The sequence below is a fragment of the Meriones unguiculatus genome, chromosome 10 (genome assembly GCF_030254825.1).
Source record: "Meriones unguiculatus strain TT.TT164.6M chromosome 10, Bangor_MerUng_6.1, whole genome shotgun sequence".
In the NCBI taxonomy this organism is placed as follows: Eukaryota; Metazoa; Chordata; class Mammalia; order Rodentia; family Muridae; genus Meriones; species Meriones unguiculatus.
In genome coordinates, this window is record NC_083358.1 from 78,960,844 (window position 1) to 78,984,438 (window position 23,595).

A 23,595-nucleotide genomic window follows, 5' to 3' on the forward strand; every position below is an offset into this window, starting at 1 on the left:
GGCTTGCCAGCATTTACAGGGGTTATCTAACACAAACTCTTTAGAAGAGCCGTGATACAGACAGATTGGACAGTGTGTCCAGAGCTCTGGTCCCTGCTTTTATCGCTCAGAAGCGTTCCACTGCATCCTTCATCTTTGTGTCCAAAGTCCTTTTCATCAAAAATCCTTGCAGATTCTTGAAGTGTAATGTGCTAGTTTCTTGCTATGACAAAATACTTGAGATTGGGGATTTTATAGAGCTTGAGAGTTTGAGTGGGTTTATGGATCCGGAAGCTGAGAAATCCAGCAGGATGACATCAGCACCACCCCGGCATCTGGTGAGGGTTTCTTTATCTTGATGTCTGAGACAGCATCACAAATAGAGGATGGGAACATCACCTCCACGGACTCTCAAAATTTTAAGACCACCCAGAGACCCCACTTCAAGGAGCATCAACATGTAAATTTGGAAATTTAGTTTTGCCTTGAAATTTTGGCAGCCACATTTAAATCACATCATGGAGCTGGTATAGTCTTCCCAGACTTGTGTTTTTTAACAAGAATAATAAAACCTAACACGTGAAAGTTAATATCATCCAGACAGTAGGGAAAGTCTGAATCACATTTAAATCCTGCCATTGAGGTGATTATTTGCCCAGGTGAGGAAATCCTGACACTGAGATACAAAATATTTCTGTTTAATATCCGTTTAAATAGACATGGAACTGTGTATTGTCTGCTAAAAAAAAAACAAAAAAAACAAAAAAAACATAATCATTTGAAAATAATAAAAAAAATCATGGGAAACTTCTTTAAACATTCAGAACCATCTTGAGTAGATTAAAATCCTTTTAATATATAATATTTCATCAATTCTTTGAGATTGTCATTCAATGTATTTTGGTCATATTTGTTCCTCACTCTTCCCTCTTCTATTCTGCCATCTTTCGACCCCTCCTAATCTTATGTCTTCTTCTAAAAACAAAAACAAAACAAAACAATAAAACATGGAGTCCACTTTGTTCTGCCCATAAACAGATGAGTGTGGAACCATCCACAGTGACAGTGGGTTGACCAGCGGTCCTACCCAAAACAGACACCGACTCACCCATCCACAGAAGCTATAAACTGCTTACATCTCCTCAGTAAGGTGATCACGAGCCCTTCTCCTCATCCCAGGCTGGAAGATTGACGAGCTACACCTTTTGTAAGACTCGTGCTGGTGACCGCCGATTAATCTTTTTGTTCCTTCTTCCGTGATGTTCCCTTGGTCCTGGAGATGGGGGTGATATTTCCATCTGTTTGTGTTTGTGGCTGAGAAATCCGCAGATACTTATTTTCTCCACTTTAATCAGTCGTGTTTCTATGTCAACCACTCTCTACTGCACAAAGAAACTTCTCTAATGAGGTCGGAATGCTATACTAAATAATACAGGTAGATACGTATTTGATGGTGTGTCCGTTTAGCAGGCTTGTAGTTGATTTGCTCCTGGAGCCCGTGAGCTCACCCCACCAAGCCACAGGTTCTTAGCCAGTTTCAGTACCAAGCTTGTGTGGTAAACCTTAGATCCATTCACAAAGCAGTGGGTGATTGTCGTGACACTTGTGGCACTATTGCATCCATTGGCATAGCTAGTCAAGCCAGTCCTTACTGGTTCAAAGGTCACAGCTGGGTGTGACTGTTAATGACTTCCCCCGCCCCTGTTAGCCGGCATAGCACCTCCAGACACTGTGAAAACTACTTAGTAAGGAGGAGGCTTCCTGCCCAATAGACACTCGATTTTCTCATGTCCTGTGACCAAAGTGTGTGGTGACTTCACTGATGAGGTCTTATCGTCAAGCTCTGATGGTCAATCAAGATAAATATCCTATATTGTTTAAGGTGTCTCCTGGTCATCTCTGTCCAACAACTCAAACAGAAACATTCTGGACAGTCTGTGAAATGGATCACACAGTGCTTCTGGTGGTGTAATTTTTAACTTTCAAAATATGTAGAGTGAATTCACTCTGCTCTCTTTGATGATGTCCCTTTCAATATATCACTCGCTCAAAGAATTCAAGCAGCCAAACAGCAAGTATTTAAGGAGCTTTTTTACTTGCACACTCGGCAATGAAGTGAAGAAAATTATTGAGTTTTGGAGGATCCTGACTTTGAGGCTAGCTAGGACTACATGGTGACACTCTGCCTCGAGAAGAAAAAAAAGAACAACTTGAAGAAAAATAAATCTTCTGGTTTTTGCTAATATTCAGATTCCTAAGTATGTTCTGCTTTGTCTTAATATTAAGATTTAATGCTGTAGGATTAAATAATATTTGTTTATAAGTGACAGAACTTCAATGCAAAAAGATTTCTTTCTCAGGCTGATGTTTTCTGACACTCACAGCTGAGCGAAGCTAGCTCAAGGATTAGCAAGCACCAAGTCCTAAAATGAAAGCCTCCTGCTAACTCATAGAATGTTCTTCTCTATATATGTGACACCCATGGTTTCATTTTGTTCTTATGTTTTCAACTTTTTATTGGTTCTTTGTGAATTTCACATCACGCACCCCAACCACACTCATCTCCCTCTCCCCTCCTACCTGCTCTCCACACTTGTGATCTCCCACACTCCAACAGAAGAAAAAAGCTGCAGTGTGTCACAGTGTGTCCCACAGCACACCCTTTCGTCCACACTTGTTTGCTTGCAAATGTTCATTGCAATGACTCATTGGTCTGGTGTGAGGCCTTTGCTACACCACCAATACTGGAACATCTCTGGGACTCCTCTAAGGCATCTCGTTGTTGTCCTGTGTCGTGGGGATCCTGTAGTTTTGTATCTGTAGGACCGACATGGCACCTTTGTGCACTCAAGCCATTCATCTATAGGGTAGATGTTGGGGTGGGCAAATTCAAAGCCCTGGATCTGGACCTGAGAGGTGTCTGAGCTGGTCAGCCTGCCCTCTCACTCCCATGTGCTCGGGGTTGGCTCACCGGCAAGCTCTGCAACCAGGACTCTGGTGCCCAGGTGAGGTGCAAGACCCGCTCTTCCCCAAGTGTTGCATCTGGTGAGGGACATGGCCAGTTCTCCCACTCTCCCTAGTAAACACCACTGCACAGCAGACAAGAGGCAGGGCCAGCTCTTACACACACACACACACACACACACACACACACACACACACACACCCTCAAGGCCCCCTCACCTGCAACTCCTGCATCCAGGGGCTGCTCTACTGTGCTACCAGGTGAGATGTAGGGGAGGGGAGGCCAAGTGCTGCTATAGGTGAGGGGCAGGGCCAGCCCTCCTGCCTGTCCTAGGTAAGGGTGGGGAAGGATATCTCATCTCTCCATTGCCCACACTGCCATACAGCAGACAAGTTGTGGGGCTGGCTCTCCTGAGCTTACGCCCTCAGGGCTGGATTACCCACTCCTATGCCATCTGAATCAGCTCTCCTGGACTGCCTAAGCGAGGTGCAGAGCCTGCTCTAATGAGGAGCAGGGACTGTTGTGCCCCATTCTCGAGTTCCCCAAAAGACCACCGGGGAGGCAAGTCCGTTGCAAAACACATGATGAGGGAGTTGTGTGTGAATCTGCTCTCCCACAACTCCCTCAGCTTGTGGGCCTGCTCTCCCAAGCACTGCAGCTCCCCTGCTTTTATGTTCCCAGACCCAGTTCTGCCCAGGTGAGGGCTGGGGTGAGTTATCCACAGTCCTGAAACATCAGTGTTCCCCAGGTGGCGGCCCAGACCAGGTCTATCTGCCTAGCCTTTGGTGATAACAGACCCCTGCTGCTGCATGGTCATTGACCCAGATGTGACCCCTGGTGGCAGCACATGCCTAGACCCTACCATGTTCCCACATGGCATCACTGGCTACTCATATCAGGCTTTTCCTCATTACCCTCAGATCTCCAGATCTGCCTCCTCTCTTCATTATGCTCACATCCTTCTGTTTCTAATCCTCTTCTCTTTCTTTACCTTTCACTTGTTCCTCTTAGTGGCACCTGGGGTTTCTGAATGTCTGCAGTTATCTGAGGAGTGGTCTCAAGGGCGCTACGCCTTGCTTGTGCATTATGGCGCCAGACAGGGGTCATCTTGGGCATGATCTGCCCCCTAGGCCTGTGGTGTGCAGGACTGGTGGTCATCTCTGGCTAACAACCTATCTGGGACCCATGACACCAGTCTGTTGGTCCTCTTGGACTTGCTCCATGCCCAGGCCTGCCTAACTGTCCTCTTGCGAAGGTCACCTGTTTTGGACTCACTCATACCAGGGACCCAAGATCCCAGATGGGGCTCTTCTAGTCTCCGGCTTGCTCCCTGTCCTGGGAGCCTTTCCAGGATGGTCTTCTCAACCTAGCTGCCTGTCCCGGCCCCCAGTGCCAAACTGGTGGTCATCTCAGGCTCACTTTTTTTCAGGGACTATTAGGCTCCTGATCACTCAGATGTTCACAGGTCAGAATACGGAGAGCAGACATGGCCTCTCTCCCCTCTGCCACTTACTGGCACACATGCGACACGTCAGCCACCCCTGCAATCACTCTAGCAGCAGGCACCACCCATGTTTTCAATGGTTAGGGTGTCTTCATTTCCAGGAATAGGACTATGCTGCTGAAAGCCATGGGATTTAAAGGCTGTGGTCAGTTTTCTCAACCTCAGTGCTAATATGGGGTGAACGAGCCTTCTAGCAGTGGTCAGTGGGGCTGGCCAGTTAACCAGGATACCAGCTGGCCTTGAGCAAGACAACTACATCAGTTCATAGGTCCAACACTGTTAGAAATGTTTGATGGCACAGGCTTGTACTCCCAGTTAATAAGAGGCAGAAGCAGGAGACTCAGAAACCCAAAACATGCCTGGGCTGTTAAGTGGATGCGTGACTAGTCTGGACCCCGCAGAGAGACCTTGTTTTATACTAAAAGGTAAAAAGGGAGCTGAGATTGTGACTTAATAGTGAGGCATTTGTGCGGGTTGCCTGAGGCCTAAGGGGCAATGACCAGTACCCAGTGAAAATACTAAATGTGTGTATATACAAAAGGCGTGCTAGTTCAAGAGGAGGAGTACAGAGCATGGGTATACTCTAAGGTAGACTATGGATTCTATAGGAAAGAGCTTGGCTCATCGCTATGTCCAAGTCCTGTGAGTTCTTCCTAGTATAAGAAGAGTACTCAAAAGCTGCCTGCTGAAATTATTTTTGATACCCTTGAATCTGTTTTGTTTGAGGAAAGCTGTTTGTATAGAATGAGGCTGCCAGGGTATGGTGTTAGCTGGATAAACTGCTTCTCTCCTCACTATTTCTTGATTTTAAAAAAAAATGAATTCATGACTGTACTTTGTCCATGTATTCAGATCAACACATTGTTTACTGGATAGTTTAAGAATAAACTTTTTTTTGGTAAAAATTTGCCAAGTTTTATGTTTCTCTATAAATGATAAGGTTACTTTAAAAAAAATTACCATCTTGAAGGCAACCCCTTCCCCCAAAGTAAACTGAGTACTGGAAAAAATATTCAGAGCTTGCTTCCAGTAACTTAATATATTTTTAACATTAACATGATACTTTATTGATTAAAATATTGATTATTGCCAAGGTTATAAAGTTGCAGCAATAGTTTTGGTCCAATATTTAAGGAAATAAGAAGATTCATGAGGAGTGTAGGTAGGCTTGAAATGAATATTGTTTGGAAGCTCGTTAGCTGAATTGTTTTAGAGACTCACACCATAAATACAAAATACAGAAAATGCAATTGGCTGCAGAGAATAGATCTTGGTTGGAAACTCACATTTACTCCAAGCATTAGAACATGGTATGTCTGGAGAGCGGCCATATGCTTTCTGGCTCCTTTCGAGACAGGCTCCTGCAGATGACAGCGTGCTCCCCTCTCTGACGTGCTCCTTTACTCCCATTCTCACTACAGAGTGGACTCACATCCTTACACCTTGCAGCCCAAGAAGACAAAGTGAACGTTGCAGACATTCTCACCAAACACGGGGCTGACCGCGACGCCTCCACAAAGGTACAGCAGATCTCTTGGCAACGTTGCCACCAGTTCTGGTTTGGCTGATTCTTGCTTGGCCTCATTCAGGTCAGCTCATGCCCGAGGTCCCTCTTCTTAACAGTCCGTTCTAAAGGAGAAATCTTCCCATGCTTCCCTGGGTCTGTTAGAATCAGAAGGGAGTGACCCCAGGACTCATCTGTTTCTGCGGGGTGCCGCCCACCCTCTCATTTTGGCTTTAACTCCTTTAACATATGCCTCACTGCTTTGGCCCTGTCCTTGCTCTGCTCCATGCCCTTGGTCTTGAGGTGGATTGATCCTCTCTGTACTATTGATTATTCACCCATTCTTTTTGTTATTGCTTTAATGTCATTTGTTTATATAATTAACCATAGTCATTTTCACTCCTCTCTTCTCCTCCCTCATCCACTCCTCTTCCACCAGTACCCTTCTTCTCAGTATGCCACCCCCTCCTACTTTCCTGCCACCGTTTTCGGTATTTGGGCTATTGTGTTTAATGAGACTTCCTTGTCTCAACGTGGGTGAAAAGTGATTTCATGCAGTTTATCCATAGCTACACTACTGAAGACAGTGACACTGTTCCCCAAACAAGTGTTAATTGCCCATAGTCCCTCTGAGAAGGAGGGGGCCCCTTGGGCCCCCTCTCCCATTCAGGATGAAATATTGATGGGTCCAACCTTGTGTAAGTCTTTTGCAATAGCAGCTGCAGTGAGTATATGAGTGCCATGGGTATGTCACGTCCGGAAGACGTACCTTTGTGGTGCACCTTCCCATCTTAAGCTCTCACATTCTTCCCACTAGCTTTTGCCACCTCCACCTACTTGTCCTACCAAGCCTTCCTCCCACTGGCGTTTCTATCACTCTGCACTTCGCAGTTATTTCGGCTAAGTTAGGTCACCTGGGTGTCCTGTATCCCTTGCTGATAGAAAGTCCTGTGTGGTTCAGGACGGCTCGTCCTATGTTTGCACTCAAAGGATACCATGGTACAATAACAGGAACCTTACCTTTGCTTATTAACTACTGTAAGTATAATACTTGCCCTTTCGGATTTGTCATTCACAGCTTGGTTACACTCCTTTAATCGTGGCCTGTCACTATGGAAACGTGAAAATGGTCAACTTCCTTCTGAAACAGGGAGCAAATGTCAACGCAAAAACCAAGGTAAAAAAAAAATGAATACTCAGTTTCCTTCTTGATAATCAAACTCATTCTCCCATGCGTGTGACCAGAACATCATGGGAACAACATTCTTAGTGATGAAAGTGTGATAGGCCTGGGCTGAGAGTTCTCAGGTATAACTCAGAGATGACATGTCCCTAACAGCTCCGGACAATGTAGGTGAAAGGACAAACTGGACAGAACAGGTCGGAATCACCCCCCATCTCAGAGCACACAGGTTGGCTTAAGTTAGAGACAAGCATGGCGTAACTGCTGCTCTTGACGGAGGGTGTATCTTTGCAACTCACTGCCTCAGAGCAATGTTTGCATGGTGTGTTTGCGTTCACACACAAGGAAGGCCTGCTGGCAGCTCGGGTACGTCAGCATAAGCACACGAAGGAGTTTCAGAGCCATCATTTCAAGATGTTACCAATTAGAAATCCTCGCTGTTTTGTAAACCAGTGCTTTATAAACCATCCATCTTAGAAGCAGAAACAAAAATTTTGTGCAAAAGCGTATTCATAAACCCATCTAAAAGGAACTTATTTTGTAAATGACAAACAGTACTATAACACTTAAGGTCCAAACTTCTGATCTTGACCTGTGACGGCCATTGTATAATTTCTGACTTACGCAGTTCTGTGAAGGTTTCACTTGATGCTTATTTAAAAGTTTTCATATGGCTTCTCAGGTTTAGTCTCTCCCACCATTTTTGTTGAGCCAGCTCATACACACGGGCTTGGCAGACTGAAATATGTAAATGTACCATACAGTGAGACACTGGTGATTCTACCAAAGGTTTATGTGGTTTCAGTGAGTGTTTGCCCACTGAGATGGTTTTACTATTTAGACATCAAACACTGCATTGTATTGTCTGGACCTCTGGAATTACATCCATGTCAAAGAGACATTTAATAAAGAGAAAAAAAAATCTCCTTTTAACATTTTAGTGTTTTGGTTTTTGTTTGTTTGTTTGTTTTGTTTGTTTGTTTTCTTTTTTAGGTGAACTATATAACTTTTACTCTGACCTTTGGGGCCGTATATTTCAGTGAAATAGATAGAAGAATGCCTTAATAGGCAATTTGTTTAAAAAATTCTTCAGATTTTTTCCTCATGGAATGATACCTTTGCAGAAAAAAATTATGTTTTCTTCCTGATGTTTTCTGTGTAACCATAGCTACTAAGGAATTGTCTAATTGCTTGTAAAATGCAAACATATGTACTGCTTTTACTCCTCAACTGCTTAGGAAACTTGGCAGAAAGATTAAGAAATGTAAACTTTTTTTTTCTTTTTCTTTTTTTTCAATGCAGTTTATTCAGGAACATTGAACAATCCTCGGACCCCGGGGAAAGCCAGCCCATAGCTTAAATGTAAACTTTTAAAAAATGAAATCATTATTTGCTTAGAATTATAGTGAAATGCTGTCATATTAGATCAAAACAAACAGGAATTATAGGGAATTAACTTGTGAAAGGGTTTTAAACTATAGTACAAAATGGAAATTTCTCTTACCAGACATACTGCAAAGATACAAAGCTTGTCAATGAAGAAATGACACAATTTGTAGCATTTTTATATACATTCTTATGATATACCCATATCTTCACGGAAAACTTATCTGGTCCTTCTTGAAGCATGGGCCTTCAGCCACTTCTGTATTCCAAGTGAGAAAGCAGAAGTGTGAGAGATTTGAAGCTTTGCTCATTCTTAGTAGATGAGCAAGGTCTGAGGATGGTGTGCTGGTGAGCGAGAGAGTCACAAAACTGTCAAGCAGATGTCGATGTAAAGTTACAGACCTGTTCAAACTTCTCTCTCACCACAGTGGCACGTAAAGGTGAGATTAAATCACACCTAAGGCTCATTTTCCAGGCCACAGTGGAATCTGAGGACTCCATAAAATATGGCCTTCTGTGGGGCCAGACTGTTATTTAGCCATGACTAATTATATTCTGCACTATTTATGTAGCTGTAGCTAATCTATCTTTAAAGTATACTAATATATTAGTTTAGCATATGGGGTGTTCTTTATATGCTAAAGTATTTATCACATAGTACATGGCTAGTAAATGTTTGATAATTGAACTAATTTGAGTGAAAAATAAAGAAGATTGCTAAATTCATTTTACAGGACATTATAAATAAAAAGGAAAGGAATAATTCCTTGGAAAATAAATATCACTTACTTTATCCTTCTCAAATGTTCATGGATAGCCTGATTTGAGCGCAGGGTCTCTGAAATGACTGTAGGGTTCTAAGAGTCGCTGTAAATGAATTGAATTTTGAGGCCTTTATGCTTTGTTTTATTGAAGGGATTTATAGCAGTCAAACTCCTAACATGACAGAGTTAGGGACACCTGGACAGAAAGACACTCACATGTGATGACATTCCCATATACAGAAAGGCCACTGTGACTGTATAGGAGGGGTCTTAATGACACTCATGAATATAATTGTATACTTTATATTGTCAAAATGGCCAAATATGCATGTTGGCCATGAGTCTTCTCTGACACTGGATGAAATATGCACACATATGTGCATATTCTCTTAAGCATGATGCATATATAGACGGACCACTTAGAAGTTATAGCTGAACACAGTGGGCTCTGATACAAATAAATAAAAAACTTTTTTTTTGCAGGAAATTGCCAAGTAGCCACTGGTTTCCATTATCTTCTGCATAGAATCCTAACCTACAGAGATTGTGGAAAATTTGGTTAAATCTGTTATTTTCAGTTTATGGAGAGAAATGGAGAGAAAAATATTTATTTATGAATCATTTGTTCACCATTCATTTAGTCAACTACTGTTTACAAAATATCTTTTATAGCCAAGAACTGCAAGTTATTTCAGAGTGATGATGACGTTAAGGTCCAGGATCTGGGACAAAATGAATGCCCAGGAGATGACTCCCGTCCCACAATCAAGAATTCTAGTCAAAATTTTTGAGTTAATAGGAATACATAACTAACTGCTACCACCTGTCAGCTACCACAGGCCTGTATAAGACTGGCTCATGTTAATCTTAGCTAAAACCCCTTCCAAGGCACGGCCTTTCACCTCCACAGAAGTTTAGACCACACTGTCAAAATTCTAGTTTTCAAAGACACAGTTTTGGGGGGCAGAGCTTTGTGTTTCCAGTGAAGTTTTCTATTCTAAAGTTTACACATGGCGTCTTGTATAACCAAAGCCGTCTCCCGAGTTAAGCATGAGATTAAATTTTCTCTCACTGTTGAAGATCATCTAAAGCTTCAAGGGTGACGAATGTGGCCTGTGTGACCCCCTGCAGTCCTCAGCTATACAGCGACTCACTCTTTCCTGAGGAGACATATCGCAGCTATGTCGTTCTTTCCCATTTTTAATCTTCTCTCGGCATAAACACTTTTAAATGCCGATCAGTTAAAATGTAATAACAGCTATAATTTGGAGTCTGTTTATCTTGTGTTTCATAGTCTGCCATAAGGTGTGAGGGAGTGTTTGCTGCTGAGAAATGGGTTGCCGGGAAATCGTGCTCTAAATAAACAATGAGGTCTTAAAATGATGGGCTGGCCGCAAATAAGACAAGAGAACCAAAACTGAAGGCTAACCTAATTTTCTTCTCCCTCTGCAAATCGGTGCCATCGCCGCCCACAGAACGGCTACACACCTTTGCACCAAGCCGCCCAACAGGGCCACACGCACATCATTAACGTCCTGCTCCAGCATGGGGCCAAGCCCAACGCCACCACCGCGGTAAGGAGCGCTCCCGGCCCTTCCCTCTCCTTTCGTCTTCCTCTTCTCGTGCCTCGGGGTCCTATTGTCAGAGATTAAGTGTGACACATTCTCCTTAAACAAACTGCTGGACTGCGGAAAGCCCCCCAGATTTCGGGAAAATCCTTTCTAGGGAGTCTGTGATTTTCTGGGGGAGTACTTTCTGGGAAGAAAGTCATTTGGCTCTCCGGGGAGCGGGGCCCTCCACTTGGGTTGCTGGAAGGGCTTTGCTTACAGCTGGCTCTCAGATGTGAGTGTACTTCACCCCTCCCCCCCCCCACACCCTCCCATGTCTTCTGAAGGGAGCCCAGTTTCTGAGCTGCTGGCTTAGAACTGCCTCCCTGGGAAGTGGAGCCATTGAAATGTAAACTACGCGGTGTAATTAAACAAACTGGGGTCCCCAGAGGCCTGGGCTGGATGCGGCCAGAATTGCTGGCTTGTGCAGTTTTTTGCAGCGCCGGAGCTCCAGCCTAGCAGACGCTAAATCTGCCTCTGGCTCCCTACGGTAACGTCTTACCTTCAGCAGATGGCCTGACCCTTGGTGAGCACTGAGTGTACCAGGTTCTCCCCTAGTAGTTGGCAGGTGCTGCTCTCAGTTTCAGAGGTGGCTTTGGAAGGCCAGTGCAGCATTTGGAGCTGCAAGTTAGAGCGTCAAGTGCTTCTTATTAAAAAGAGCAGGCAGATGCAAGCTTGTTGTGTTACCATGGTGACCCGGGCTATAGCCTAAGGAAGCTGCAAAGACAGATTTAGATGTAATGGTAAAAACTAGTGATTTTCCTGAGCTGTGCCTTGTTTTGGAAGGAAGTGCTGGCTCATGCGGAGCCATGAGTGAGCTCATTGGCTCACCAGGCAGTCCTCCCTAGCCTTTCTCACTCTTTCCCCCTTTCTCTCCTCTCAGAATGGTAACACGGCCCTGGCGATTGCCAAGCGGCTGGGCTACATCTCTGTGGTTGACACCCTGAAGGTTGTGACCGAGGAGGTCACCACCACCACCACGGTGAGTACCGCGGCAACTGAGCCGCTCTGCTCGCGCCGCGTCCCCTGGCTTTTCCCGCCACACACTTTTCACTGCGCTTGCGGCTTCCGTGTTGAACTTCTTCTGTTGAACTCGCTGTAGAATAGAATCAGGAATATGCAGCTGTAAGTGTGTTCACTAACCGATGCGGGGGTTCTGCCTTTTTCTCGATATGATTCCGAGTTAAATATATGAATGCAGTTTTGCAACTACAGGAAATCATCCTTTTCCCGTGACTTCTTTTTCCTGGCTCCTCTGCCTCTTTCCTCTGCTTGCGTGTGACACCTACTGCTGGCAGAGAGGTACCACACTCTGCAGCCAACCTGAACTTTACCTAGAGGTCAGATGGCCTCTGAAAAGACCCCCTCACCCCCCAACCCCGCTAATCAAGTGCATTTCTACACACAAGGTATTTTTAAATTTCCTTTTTTCCTCCTTTTGTCTGATGATTTTTTTTTAGGATAAAAAATAAAATTGTAGGTGTTTACTGTATGCCTAAAATCCTTTATTTCCACTGATTTAAAATGCATATCGAATCTTGAGGAGTAATGATCCTTTGCCAGAGAGAGAGTCCCATGAGCAAACCTGACAATGATGCATCCTATTATCTGCATAGGCTCCAGGGAGGAGGTTTTTAGTTGCTGATTTAAAAAAAAAAAAAACAAAAAAAAACTTTAACTTAAGTACAAGTTCTCTGAACAACGGCTTTTTATTTTATCTTTGCAAAGCAGAGAAACAAGAAAACATGAACACAAACACGTTTTACGGAAACAACAATAAAAGCACAAATCAACAGCTAAAGTATTCAGAATGAGGTCCTAGTCAATGTTCCAAGCGAGGACTGCTGCACACACTGTTTGGGAACACTTGATTCTTCTATGCAACGGGAGGGAGGAGAAAGGAATTTTGTTTCATAGGCTAAAGGAAAGTCCCTGTTGACAGCCATTGAGGTAGAGGGAATACAGTTGATGTGACAGGCAGTTTTAAATAGAGCGGACTCTGAATAATGAATGAGCTTCGCAATATCGACTGAACTTTTAGCTGTGACGCAGCTGCACTGCTCTTTTTTCAAGCAGACAGGTCACCGTCAGCCGGCACACTTGGTAGTTTTAGAGAGATAAAGTATAGATTTGATAAATGTTATATGAAAAAAGTCTTGTCAATGTTTAGCGCCCTATTTGGATGTCATTATATATGCCCAAGACTTTTAAAAATTAAAATTGTTATTTTTTTATTTTTTTAATATAATTTTTCATTTATTACAATTTATTCACTTTGTAGCCGAGCTATAGCCCCACCCTCATCCCCTCCCAATCTCGCTCTCCTTTCTTCTCTCCCTCATCTCCTCCCATGCCCCTTCCCCAGTCCACTGATATCTTATTTGAACATTTTAAATGAACTCAGGAGAAATGCCCAGGTTTCTGCAATGTCATGCAATGCTACGATACACGTCTCCATTATGTGTCACTCAAATGAAGATGAGTGCATCCGTATCCCCAAACCTTTATTTTCTCGTGGTGAGAATATTTAAAAGCTTTCTGTATGGCTGGATCTGAATTGTTTTTAAAAATTTGGTTTTCATAACAGAAAAGTCTTCCTACGAAGACCTACACAGCTATGTCACCTCAGAATAGCACGTATATCACACACAGCAAAACGACTTTTAGTGGCATGATTGGCTGAGCACATGCACTGTCAGAAGTCTTGGGTTTTGTCTACTTCATTACTTTTTCCACACTGAGAATCATGGATCTGCGTTTTTATGGAATCGCCACTAGATGGCAGGTTTGTGGCTCCTTTCCCTCTCTTGGCCCTATTTCCCTCTCATTCATTTTGCTAAGTAACACTTCTTTAATGGAGAAAAGACATGTGGGGCCTCTGTGCTACATGCTGAAGACTGTCAGAGGTTCAAACACAGCTCTTTTGCACAAGCATATGGGGAAAGGAGAGGAGAGTTATGACCCAGAGGAAAATATAATATTTTTTTGTTTTTAAACATCAGCAACATTGCGACACTTATACGTCTCATTTCTGAGATCTGAGGTGCATAAATATGAATTAGAGCAAATGACCTTAGACCCTAAAGCTCTGTATTTTAAAACAGAAGCAACTAGAATCTCTTAACCTGTCTCTACACATTCTAGTTACTAGGCTGGGGAATGGCACAGTGGCTAACACAGTTGCCTTACAAGTGTGAGGACCTAAGTTTGGACCCCCAGAACGCACGGACTGGTAACTGATGCAGGTCTGTAAGTCTGGTGTGATCAGATGGGAGGTGGAAGCAGGGGAATCCCCAGAAGAAGCTGGAGGGACAGCTAGCGTGGGGTTCGTGGCAGCAAACAGTGAGAGCCTGTCTCCAGCAAGGTGGAAAGTTAAGACGGAGAACCCTAGGCTGTGCTCCGTCCATCACACATGCGCCTTGGTGGGCATGCTGAAGTCACACAGGTGAAACGCACCCCCCCCCAACACACACACACGTGCTGATTTTCTAAAAATGCCATCTACCATCTCTAAGCAAGCTGTCTGGTGGCTTGTCAGAAATCAGATATACGGGACAGGCATGGAAGGTCGTATCTCCGACAGCTCAAAACCGAGGTGACTGCTTTTAGAATAGCTTTCTTGCTTATTAATTATTTATATTTCATTATATTTTATTCATTACTATATTATTTACATTCATTCTAATGCTGAACATTATTTGGAACAAACAAGCCCCACTATACTTAGAATTCAGATTTCTAGATGGAAAGCCAATAAATCATAAATAACACATAGCATGTCAGATTTCAGTCGCGGTGTCTCATTTATATTAAATAAACCCTCCTCTCTCTAATCTCCTTGGTCTGGAGGGGTAGTGTTAGTGGCTTTATAAGTTGTTACTGTTGTGTTGTTGTTGTATGGCTATTGTGCTTGCATGTACGTCTGTGCACCATGTACCTGCTATGTGTCCACCCAGAGAAGGCATCAGATCCTCTGGAGCTGGGGTGGCAGATGGTTGTGAGCCATCATGTGGGTGCTGGGAATTGAACTCAGATCCTCCGGAAGAGCAGCCAGTGCTCTTAGCCACTAGGCCATCTCTCCATGTCAGAGAGTTGTGGCTACATGTTTTGATTCTGCTTTGTCTTTATTTTCTGATTCTCTTCACTGGCGCATGTTGAAATTGTGAGTTTGTTTTGAGACATGGAATTTGGAGCTAAGAAGTATGGATGCCTTCTCTTCGTGCAGTATACTTCCCTTTGGGAAGTGGTGTTCAGTCATTCCTCTCCATGTTTTCTTTTTTCCATAGGGTGCTATTTGTGATATCTTACATATTTATTAATTAGTGGAGGACACATCTGAAATTCAGTTTAGGCTGCTGGAACACAAAGGCCACTTTCCTAACCATTCCAATGTAATTAATCTTGGTGGTGCTGAGAAGTATCTTAGCCAAAATTTTGTGAAAGAACTATTCCCATCTAGTTTCAAAAAAAAAAAACAAAACAACACCCACCAAGTATACTTTTTTTATTTTAGCTGGTATGTCATATTCAATCTCATTTTCTAAAGTTCACTGTTTTACAAAAACAAACAAACAAACAGAACCAGGATTATGATGACAGCAAGCAGTTCAAGACATTTCATAATGATGTCAAGTGGATAATATTGTACATGGTGAGGATACCATTAAATGCAGCCATTGAATTACAGCTACACAAGGGATGGACATGTTTCCCATCACTTGCGTTTATAGGGTGTGTCACTTGTGCAGCCATGTGAGTTCTCTTGAAGAAAAGAAACTTCTTTCCCAAGTCCTTTACCCCAGAGTATGAATGAAGGCATTGTGAGCAGAGCGAGGCGGCCGGCTGTAAGGGAAAGCTGGTACAGCCGAGATTGCCCAGACTCTGTGGAATCGTGGCTTGTTTCCTTAACCTTGCCTTTTCTAAATTTACACCGAGAGGCGCAGCAGGGGAGGCGAGACAGTTCAGCATTGTCTTAGGATGAATTCCTTGTGTGTTTGCCAGAACTGCCATCAGAGTGCTGAGGGCATATTCAAAGCCACAATGGCTAACAGCCCCAGTCTGTTATGAAAAATTATGAAAAATGACTTATTCCTCTATGTAATCTACTATCATCAACTATTTTTTATTATTTGTTTAATTTTAAAGTGATCTATAATGTGGCAAATAATCATTAATAAGTAGAACATAAATTATTTAATAAATCACCCCAAATTACCACATGTGAATTATGTTAGATATACCATCCTCTAATCATTTGGTAAGATTTTTAAAGCAATGAAGAAAATGTAAATTCTAAGTCCTAAATTTGATTTGATACCGTGTTTGTATCAGAGAATCACCAAAATGAAAGGGCAATGAATGCAGGTCATGTCATTTGACACCAATCGATCACCATTTTTTTCTTTTTTTTTATTTTATTTTTTTTATCAGTTACATTTTATTAACTCTGTATCCCAGCCGTGTCCCGATCCCTCATTCCCTCCCAGTCCCTCCCTCCCTCCCTCATCTCCACCGTGCCCCTTTCCAAGTCCACTGATAGGGGGGACCTCCTCCCCATTCATCTGATCCTGTTTTATCAGGTATCTTCAGGACTGGCTGCAAAGCCCTCCTCTGTGGCCTAACAGGACTGCTCCTCCCTTCGGGGGTGGTGAGACCAAAGAGCCAGTCATTGAGTTCCTGTTAGAAATAGTCCTTGTTCCCCTCACTTTGGGAAACCAATTGGTTACTAAGCTACCACAGGCTACATCTGAGTGGAGGTTCTAGGTTATATCCATACATTGTCCTTGGTTGAATGTCAGTCTCAGAAAAGACCCTGTGCCCAGATATATTTGGTCCTTGTGGAGCTCCTATCCTTTCCCCATCAGACTAACTCCCCTTCTTTCTTATGATTCCCTGTACTCTGCCAAAGGTTTGGTCATGAGTCTTTGCTTTGAAAACACTGCTAGTTAGAGTCTTTCAGATGCGCTCAGTAGACTCCTGTCATACGTTCAATGCACATCCCATCTGTCTTTCTAAATGAGGATTGATCATCTTACCCCATGTCCGCTCAATTGATTATCTTTTTTAGGTGTATAGATTTCATTATGTTTATCATATCTTATAGGTCTATATAAGTGAGTATATCCCATGTTTGTCTTTCTCCTTCTGGGATATATCACTCAGAATGATCATTTTTTTTCTTTGAATATAGTTCCATGATTAAATGGCTCAATTGTCATCTTTGCACAAAAACATCAATATTCACTGTGTATATGTATATATGCATAATATATAATATCTAGATAGCTTATTGGGACTGAAGAGACTTCCCAGTGTTATCACTTGCTATTCATGGACAGGACCCAAATTCAGTTCCCAGAACACACATGGCAGTTCACAACTGCCTATAGCCCCAGTTCCAGTAGATTTGAAGGCCTCTTCTTGCATCTGTAGGCTCCAGACTATTCCAAAGACTGTTCTCAATGCTCCTGTATTAACATTCATAAGAATTTTATAGAGCATGAGTCTGTGGTTTTTTGATAAGAAAACTGAGGCATAGCCAGCTAATTAGCAGTTAATGAGATGAGGCTGGAAGGGGAAGCCATGAAGGGGGATGAGCCTCATCTTTCAACTTTTATCCTATATCAGGAATGAAAGGCCTTGCCGTTGGCCCCTTGGGAAAGCACCATAGAAGGCCAATAACCAATAAACCATTACCATATACTGTGAACACTATAAAGATGACTTCTTCCCTACTGCTGGTTCTCCAACCCCTGAAGACGTGTCATATTCGTTCCATAGCCTACATTGTTTGCGGCATCTTTCTGATGGCTTTGCTTTTAACACACTGCATGTTCATTGCTTCCCTGCAAAGCTTTTCTGGAAACATCAGTTCATTTTAGAGGCGTCTTGAAGTCATTAGTTCGCGTTCTCACCATGACTAATTACTAACCCCATTACTAAAGGCTTCATTTTCCAAATGGGAACTAACAGTAATGACTCTTCTCTTGTACAATGTTCCTGGAGTCATTGGTCATTTATCTTCAGAAAGATCAAAGTGAGTAAGTTTCTAAGCTTCCGTGTGGATAAGATGGGGTGTCTGGGGTCTGAGGGCTCTCTGCTGCTGTAGAGTGTGCTCACCTCTGTGACTCTGTTCATCGCTTGCTTGACTTTGTTTTTAATGTTGCAATGAATGATTCTTGTCTTCCTAGACTATCACGGAAAAACATAAGCTAAATGTTCCTGAGACGATGACGGAGGTTCTTGATGTTTCTGATGAAGAGGGTGAGTCTTTTCTGTGGTCTTTTGTGACAGCTGTCACAAGGAAACCAAACTTTTTTTTTTCAGGGACAAAGGTGGTAGTATGGATGGCAACATCTTAACATTTAAAACCCAGCTGCCACCTTTAGTCCACTAAATTTACTCTTGCCGTTGAAAAAGTGACAAGTCAGGCCTGCCTATTTTTGCAATTATTATCTTTAATCTCTAATAACTAGTAAGACTGGAAAATGAGAAAGGAACTTGAAATTAGCCATGTGCTAAAAGAGCTGGTCTTGTGTTATAGTCGTAATTAGTACATATACTAATTATACCAAGACGTGTCATATGTCAAGGCTGAAAGACTTTAAAACATTCTTCACCAGTGGTATATTAGGAAATCTCTGATTAGTGCAAATAGACAGAATATGTATATATATATCAGCTCAAAAATGGCATAAAAGGACGTCAGCACCAAATAGCACAGTCCCAACACAGCTACGCTGTTCTTGATGTCCAGAAAAAAAAAAAAATTCTGCTCTTTCATGATGGTTTTAGAGTTGATAGAGATCATCTACACCAGTGGTCCTCAACCTTCCCAATGCTGTGACCCTTACACAATGCCTCATGTTTCAGTGCCCCCTAACCATAAGATTATTTTTGTCACTACTTCATAACTGTAATTGTGCCATTGTTATAAACCATAACATAAATATCTTATATGCAGGATATCTGATATGAGACACCCTCTCCAAAGGAGTTGTAAGCCCCAGGAAGAGAACTGCTGAGCTAGACAGTTGATTTCAGGACTGATTGCAAAGTCCTGAAAAGGACTGTTTTGTTTTGTTTTGTTTGTTTGTTTGTTTGTTTTTCTAAAGCATGGGCAGGGGACTACTGGGGTTAGAGATGAGAATCTATGGCTTGGCACAAAAGGATTTTTTTTTCTACCTCCTCAGTGACTTTTCTTTGTTCTATATTTTGAACTCCGTGTATTGTTTTTCTTGAGTAAACAAACAAGCAAAACTACAACCCTAAGATCACAGAGGCACCACATAGCATAACAGAAGCTTCAATAGCAAAAGCAGTGCATGGGGTTGTCATGTATGTATTGCCATGCTTATGTACATGGAAAATGTGTGCATATCTTTGCAAAACCATTTCCATGAACATGGCGCTAGGCAATTAATACATTTTAGGTTCTTCGACATGAACGCTCAAGGCAAAGCTTTACATTCTTAGTCTTATTTGGAACCAGTTGGCCTTTTCATTGGCACTAGGCACAGAGATGTGTCAGTTTGTATAAGAATTATGACAGGAATAAACAAATGTTGGATCGATGTGTTCATGAGTAATTTTAAAAGTACTGCCAAAGGCTGCCATTCTGAGTATTCATTATACGTCTGAGCTGTGCTCTAGTGTTTGCTAGCTGCGTTCCAGCATCCACGTACACACACTGTGGTTTTGGTGGGGTTGTCTTTCTCATTCTCACTCATATGTTATACAGCTCTTAAGCAGTTTGGTGACCACTTTATTGATGGGGAAGCGCTTAGTGATTCAGGTACCATTAGAAGGACTTGGAGTGACTGTTTTTCTCTGCTTTTAATGTTTCCTAGCTCTATAGAAGCAGCCTGCTTAATTCTTAATTCTTTTTGCTTGATACTAATGTTTCTTATGAAACGGCCTGTGTAATGTGGGTGGAATTGTGCATGTGTGCATTTTGATGTGTGCTTTTTACTAACTTATAAGTTTAGAGCCATGATTTGTTTATTCTGATAATAATTTAGCTACTATTGTGGAGATCTACTAATCAATTTTACTTTACTGGAGGAACATTGTAAGAATGTTTCCCAAGAGGGACATTTTTCTTCCTTCTTCTTCTTCTTCTTCTTCTTCTTCTTCTTCTTCTTCTTCTTCTTCTTCTTCTTCTTCTTCTTCTTTTTCTTTTGTTTTTTTTTAATAATAGAGATTTTGAGGAATAATAATTCTTTGGTAAGTTAATACTGAAGTAAGCATGACATATTGGTAACTGATCTCTTAGTTACAGTCTACACTTTCAGCTAAGAATCCTTGAAGGGAATGCTTGGAAAACCCTTCTTAGATGAGGAAAATATATTATCAAATTAGTAGCCAAGTATGATAGCAACTATCTGTAGTCACAATTACTCAGGAGGCAGAGGCAGGAGGATAACTTGGGAGCAGACATTAAAGGTCAGCCTGGGCTGGGCATGGTAGTGCTCGCCTCTAATCCCAGTACTCAGGAAGCAGAGGCAGGTAGATCTCTGAGTTTGAGGCCAGCCTGGTCTATGTAGTTGGTTCCAGGTCAGCCATATTTATGCTATGTAGAGAGAACATGTCTCAAAAGAAAAGAAAAATAAAGGCTAGCCTCAGCAACTATATATAATTAGGAGTTGTTATGTGATTATGTTCTAAAAGATAGTCAAGAGTAGATATCTTTAAAAATTATTCAGGGTAAGGATATGGCCCAGTATTTGAGAGCATGTGGTTATCTTAACAGAAGACCCAACTGTTCCGCACCCATGTCAAGCAGCTCACAATTACCTGTAACTCTAGTTCCAGTGGATCTGATGTGCTATTCTGGTCTCAGTGGGGAACTTTATACACTTGCACATCCACACAAACAAAAGCAAAATAAATATTTTTTAAAACTCATTCAGTGTGAATTTGGCATTTGGGGGAAAATGAATAACATAAAGCATTCTATTTAGTATGGAGTCCTAAATACTCCATATTTAGATGATGATATAAATAGTAGATATGCCTCATAGCAAGCTTATTACATGAAAACTAAGTGTATAAATAAGATACATGTGATCTCAAAACAGATCATTATTTTTAAAATAGTTGGTAAAGGATTGATTACCTAATGTAATTAAAGTGGAGGATTTCCAGAAACTTCATTTGTAAGATAGAGACTATCATGTATATAAAATTTAATGTATAAGAAGATGAGTTGTAAATATATAATTTTAAAATCAAAACTGTTAAACAGTGACATTATTTAGTAATAAGAAGTCTTGATTTGAGAAGAATATTGATTAATGAACAAGAACATCTTGTGCTAAGAGAAATGGTTTTTGTTTGTTTGTTTGTTTGTTTAGAAATAGCCAAAAATGTAATAGCATTTTATTGCCAGCAGGGAATTCAGTTGTACTAGTTTTTGTATAAATGATATATTTGAATTGTGCAGAGTCACTTTTTATGCAAAGGTAGTGTTAGTTGACTTACACTGCCAGCTCTTCAGCGTTTTGTACAGTTAAATGTTTGTGTGTGTGTGTGTGTGTGTGTGTGTGTGTGTGTGTGTGTAACCTGCCGTCATCCACAAAGACATCCTACAGCCACACGTTTCGAAGGTGTTAGCCAGTCTCTGTTCTCAGTGGCATCTACAGGTGGTATCATTGTCCCAATACCGAAGGGCATTCATAAACTGTGTTTAGATGCCTGCTCCCACTAACGTGATATGTGGTGTAAAGCAATTGGTGTGACCCTCCCACGAATCCGCGCAGTTGGCGAATGTGAAACTCTAATGTGGACAGCGCTAACGCTAACACCATGGGAGACTGAAACACAGCCTATACAGACACCAGAGCGTGAAGATATATAAGTGAGGGCACAATACCACCAGTTTTCATCTCTGCTTGGGAGAGGAGTTAGGGACACCCACACGATCTGATGGTTTGGGCGAGAAATTAGAGATCAGTCAGAGAGTGCTTATGGTTTTAAGGAGCAGAGAAGGACCAGTGTGGTTGTCTCAGTGTAGGAAAGTGCAAGAGAGTGACAGTGAGTGGTGACAGAGTGACAGTTAGTGGTGACAGAATGACAGTGAGTGGCTAAATCCTTCAGTCACTCACTCTGCTGCATAGCAACATACATGGCTCAGCTGTGAAGGGTGTGAATTGTTGGCTGAGTCTAGCCTAATGAGAATATCTTAAAGACTTCGATCAATGATTAATAGAAATCTGTTTATATCAATCCAGTAGCAGTTCACAGAAAGGATGCTTTGTTGGAATAAATCAAATATCTGGGGGGTAGAGAAAGCATTTACTCAATATGATGGCAACTGTGTTGTCTCCTCAATCCCTGCAGCATTCTGAGGCAGACGCTATGAATGGCACTGTGTTTGTTCAGGTCAGGCGAGACTGATCCATCTGTGAGAAGAACAGAGCTTTCAGACATTTAAAAATAACTGTTATGCAGGCCTGGTGGTGCACGCCTATAATCCCAGCACTCAAGTAGACAGGCAGAGACAGGTGAATCTTTGTAAGTTCTTGGTTAGGCTGGTCTACAAAGTGAGTCCAGGGCAGGCAAAGCTATACAGAGAAACCCTGCCTCAGAAAACCACACACACACACACACAAGTCATTGAGGGTCACACCAATGTTTAGTGGTGGAAATGCAACTGAGGTAGAATAATTGCTTGCTCTTGATACAAATAGTGTCCAAATGTAGAGACACGGGAGGGGACTTCAAGGACATCACAGAAATGAGAATTCGATGGGAAGGAAACACACTGCCCAGACATCACCCAGTGTAGCAATGCGATCCTTTCCCTGTCACAGGATCTCGAGCTGGTTCCTATGCTTGCTGACTCACCCCACAGCCTACAGACTGGGCTCGTGGGTAACAAAACCCATATAAACATGTCTACACAAATATGACTCACGAATTACTTATCCTCGAGATTCATCCATCAATCAGTGTGAACATTCTCTGCTAGCAGCCTGGATTAACATGGTCTAGCAAACAAGAGAACTCCAGAATGGCAGAAGGTTGGGAAGAAAAACAGGGAAACCAGTTCCATCTTTTACACCCTCACTTTCGTGAGCACTTAGCCTCCTTCTGATTTCAGCTCTCCCCTTGTCTTCTGTCAGTAGCAAAGACAAGGGCAGGGGCTCAGTGATACTTCAGAGAGTCTGTTTATCTAAGTCCCCTAGAGGTTATCAAGATGGGTGACCCTGTGGCCACACCATTTGATCTTAATTTACTCCCATGTTTTTGATACCTTTGCTCCACAGAGGCCTGACATGGCTAATACACCAGTCACTCTCATATGGAATCTTGTGGCTTTCAGATAACCAAAATCAAGTGTACTTAAAACAAAACAAATGGGGGAGGGGGCTACACCTGGGATACAAAGTGAATAGACTGTAATAAATAAATAAATAAATAAATAAATAAATAAATAAATAAATAAAACTGAAGTACATGGATGCCTTACAGTTCGTGAGAATGAGCTACCCCAAAGATATATAACAAAAATAAAGTCATTAATCTGAGAGTCATCTATTAAATGAATACATCTGTAATTTAGAAAGATATTGTTTGGAGTACAGGAAACTCACATTTGTTACATTATGCAGGAAAATAGTTGTGTTTGACTGTTTTGTGCCAGATAAGTTAATAATAGAAAGTATGTCAGTGTGCAGTTATTTTGTAATAGCTAAGTTAT

At 42.0% G+C, this 23,595-nt stretch overlaps 1 protein-coding gene and 1 non-coding gene across 51 annotated transcripts in view; one reads left to right on the top strand and one right to left on the bottom strand.

The window, feature by feature from the left end:
* Window positions 1-23,595, top strand: part of Ank2 (ankyrin 2) — a 559,246-nt gene that overhangs the window by 473,434 nt on the left and 62,217 nt on the right. For 49 of the 50 annotated variants that reach the window (XM_060392739.1, XM_060392726.1, XM_060392734.1 and 46 more), the window contains 5 exons: window positions 5,870-5,968; window positions 7,031-7,129; window positions 10,761-10,859; window positions 11,776-11,874; window positions 18,083-18,155. In XM_060392739.1, the coding sequence (XP_060248722.1) occupies window positions 5,870-5,968; window positions 7,031-7,129; window positions 10,761-10,859; window positions 11,776-11,874; window positions 18,083-18,155 (469 nt within the window). The remainder of the gene's footprint in view (window positions 1-5,869; window positions 5,969-7,030; window positions 7,130-10,760; window positions 10,860-11,775; window positions 11,875-18,082; window positions 18,156-23,595) is intronic. The other variant, XM_060392731.1, reaches the window with a different exon arrangement.
* LOC132646189 (small nucleolar RNA SNORA17) lies at window positions 4,376-4,507 on the bottom strand. Its single transcript, XR_009584311.1, has one exon. It is a non-coding gene; the product is annotated as a small nucleolar RNA SNORA17 (small nucleolar RNA).